The sequence below is a fragment of the Rhagoletis zephyria genome, unplaced genomic scaffold (assembly GCF_001687245.7).
Source record: "Rhagoletis zephyria isolate East Lansing unplaced genomic scaffold, Rhagoletis_zephyria_1.1 Rzeph_scaffold_00985, whole genome shotgun sequence".
Lineage (NCBI taxonomy): Eukaryota > Metazoa > Arthropoda > Insecta > Diptera > Tephritidae > Rhagoletis > Rhagoletis zephyria.
In genome coordinates this window covers 5787-8140 of record NW_016158069.1, presented here as the reverse complement: position 1 = coordinate 8140, position 2354 = coordinate 5787, and the positions used below count along the sequence as shown (strand labels likewise).

At 37.2% G+C, this 2354-nt stretch overlaps 1 protein-coding gene across 2 annotated transcripts in view; it reads left to right on the top strand.

Annotated features, from left to right (window-relative positions):
• Positions 1 to 1191, top strand: part of HUWE1 (HECT, UBA and WWE domain containing E3 ubiquitin protein ligase 1) — a 110106-nt gene extending 108915 nt beyond the window's left edge. For both annotated transcript variants that reach the window (XM_017615251.1, XM_017615252.1), the window contains 4 exons: positions 41 to 229; positions 302 to 623; positions 698 to 863; positions 978 to 1191. In XM_017615251.1, the coding sequence (XP_017470740.1) occupies positions 41 to 229; positions 302 to 623; positions 698 to 863; positions 978 to 1172 (872 nt within the window). In that variant the 3' untranslated portion in view covers positions 1173 to 1191. The remainder of the gene's footprint in view (positions 1 to 40; positions 230 to 301; positions 624 to 697; positions 864 to 977) is intronic.
• The last annotated feature ends 1163 nt before the right edge of the window (positions 1192 to 2354 follow it).

Genomic DNA, 2354 nt, shown 5'->3' with positions numbered 1-2354 from the left:
TTAAATTTTTAAATTTTTTATTTTTCTATTGAAATCGTAGATGAAGAAGGCCAAGATGCAGGTGGTCTGCTAAGAGAGTGGTACGTGATTATCTCAAGAGAGATTTTCAATCCCATGTACGCTTTGTTTTGCGTTTCACCGGGCGATAGAGTTACTTATATGATAAATCCGTCGAGTCATGCGAATCCCAATCATCTGAGCTACTTCAAGTTTGTTGGACGCGTAATAGGTACAAAGTAAATTGAAATGTTTGATACTGAGTTTTAATATGTATGTGCATATTTTTGCTATTTTATTACAGCGAAGGCAATACATGACAACAAATTACTCGAGTGTTATTTTACGCGGTCATTTTATAAACACATCCTCGGAAAGCAAGTTAAATACACAGACATGGAGTCACAAGATTATGAATTTTATAAAGGATTAGATTATCTTATGAAGAACGATATATCGACTTTAGGTTATGAGCTCACATTTTCTACTGAAATACAGGAGTTTGGAGTTACTCAGGTGCGGGACCTTATTCCGAATGGCCGTAATATTGCTGTAACTGAAGAAAATAAATTCGACTATGTCCAGTTAGTTTGCCAACTTAAAATGAGCGGATCAATTCGTCAACAGTAGTTATCAATGAGTTCATCTACAAATGTACATGCACGGTTTATCTATATAAATTATTCCATTAATTTTGCAGATTAGATGCGTTCCTTGAAGGCTTTTATGATATTATACCGAAACATCTAATTTCAATATTCAACGAGCAGGAGCTGGAGCTACTAATATCTGGCTTGCCCGATATCGACATTGAAGATCTCAGAGCAAACACAGAATACCATAAATATACTTCGAAATCATTGCAGGTAAGAATAAAAAAGAAAAGAAAATGGAGATCACGTTTCTGCACTCTTCCTTAAGTTTGCTCTGTTGTGAGAATATCATCATCTATTAATTTCTGTATACATATTTACTTGCAGATACAATGGTTTTGGAGGGCTTTGCGCAGTTTTGACCAAGCCGATCGAGCCAAGTTCTTGCAATTTGTTACTGGAACGTCAAAAGTACCTCTGCAGGGTTTCGGTTCTCTAGAGGGTATGAACGGAATTCAGAGGTTCCAAATACATCGTGATGATCGATCAACGGACAGATTACCATGTGCACATACTTGGTAAGCGCATAGTAATGAATTCCCATTCATTTATATGTATATTTACAAACGAATAAGCTGGTATTTGTAACAGCCTAACGGAATCATTGTACATATATTTTTAACTAAAGAGAATAGAAAAATGGATTAAGTCTATTGGAACTGCCCCGCCCGCCTGTGCAAGTCGCACACGTTCGTCACAAGTGAGTTAACTCAAAAGCTCCGAAGCAATATTTTGTTATATTGCTTCAAACGGTACGGCAAAGTCTTTTTTCTACATGTCACCCCTTATGCCCTGTATGCAGCTCTCAAGAAAACGGTCAAGAAAAAATTGCCATTATTTCGTGTGTGGGTCCAAGGAATTTTGACATTTTTGATACTTCACAGCCTGTTGCCTCACTCTTTCCTCAAGAAATAATGGAACGGGCATATATTTCTGTTGCAAACCTGGGTTGCCTTGTGCTCTTTTTTCACAAAAATTGTAAAAAACCGTAGTAGAAAGCGTAGCAAATTCCTGAAGAACTGCGTACTGCCTTAAGAAAATTTGACTCAAGAAAATTTCTTCCCCATTTCTTGTACGATATTTTATATGGAGTTTTTACTTTTCTTGAGAGCTGCATACAGGCCATTACTGCGAAAATGTCGTGAACAAGTTTTTGAGTTAATTATGCAGAAATGATTACCATTCATATCTAACAATTGTCATAATAACCCACGAATATCATCAAAGAATTGTTTTAAAACTCGAGGTTCACATAATGCCAGGTTATTCCTGAGTCGTGTACGTGTAGTAGTGGCAGCGGGGAGTAGCGGCAACGATTTTTTAATACCCTAGCGCACTTGTGCACAAGGGTATTATAACTTTGTTCACATAACGGTTGTTTGTAACAGGCAAAACGAATCGAGATAGATATAGACAAATGTATCCCTAAATGATCAGAATGAAAAGAGAAATCGATTAAGCGGTGACTGTCTGTCCGTCCGTCCGTCCATCCGTCTGTGCACAGTAAAAAATTGAGATATCTTAACGAAACTTGGTATGTATACTTCTTTTCGGTGTAGGACGGATGGTAATGAAATTGGGCAAAATCGGACAATAACCACGCCTACCTCCCTTATAACGGTAGTTTTCAGAAATACGAAAACTGCGATATTTTAGTAACTACTCATATTTATTCCGCCCAGCAAGCTTTGCGTATACACTTTA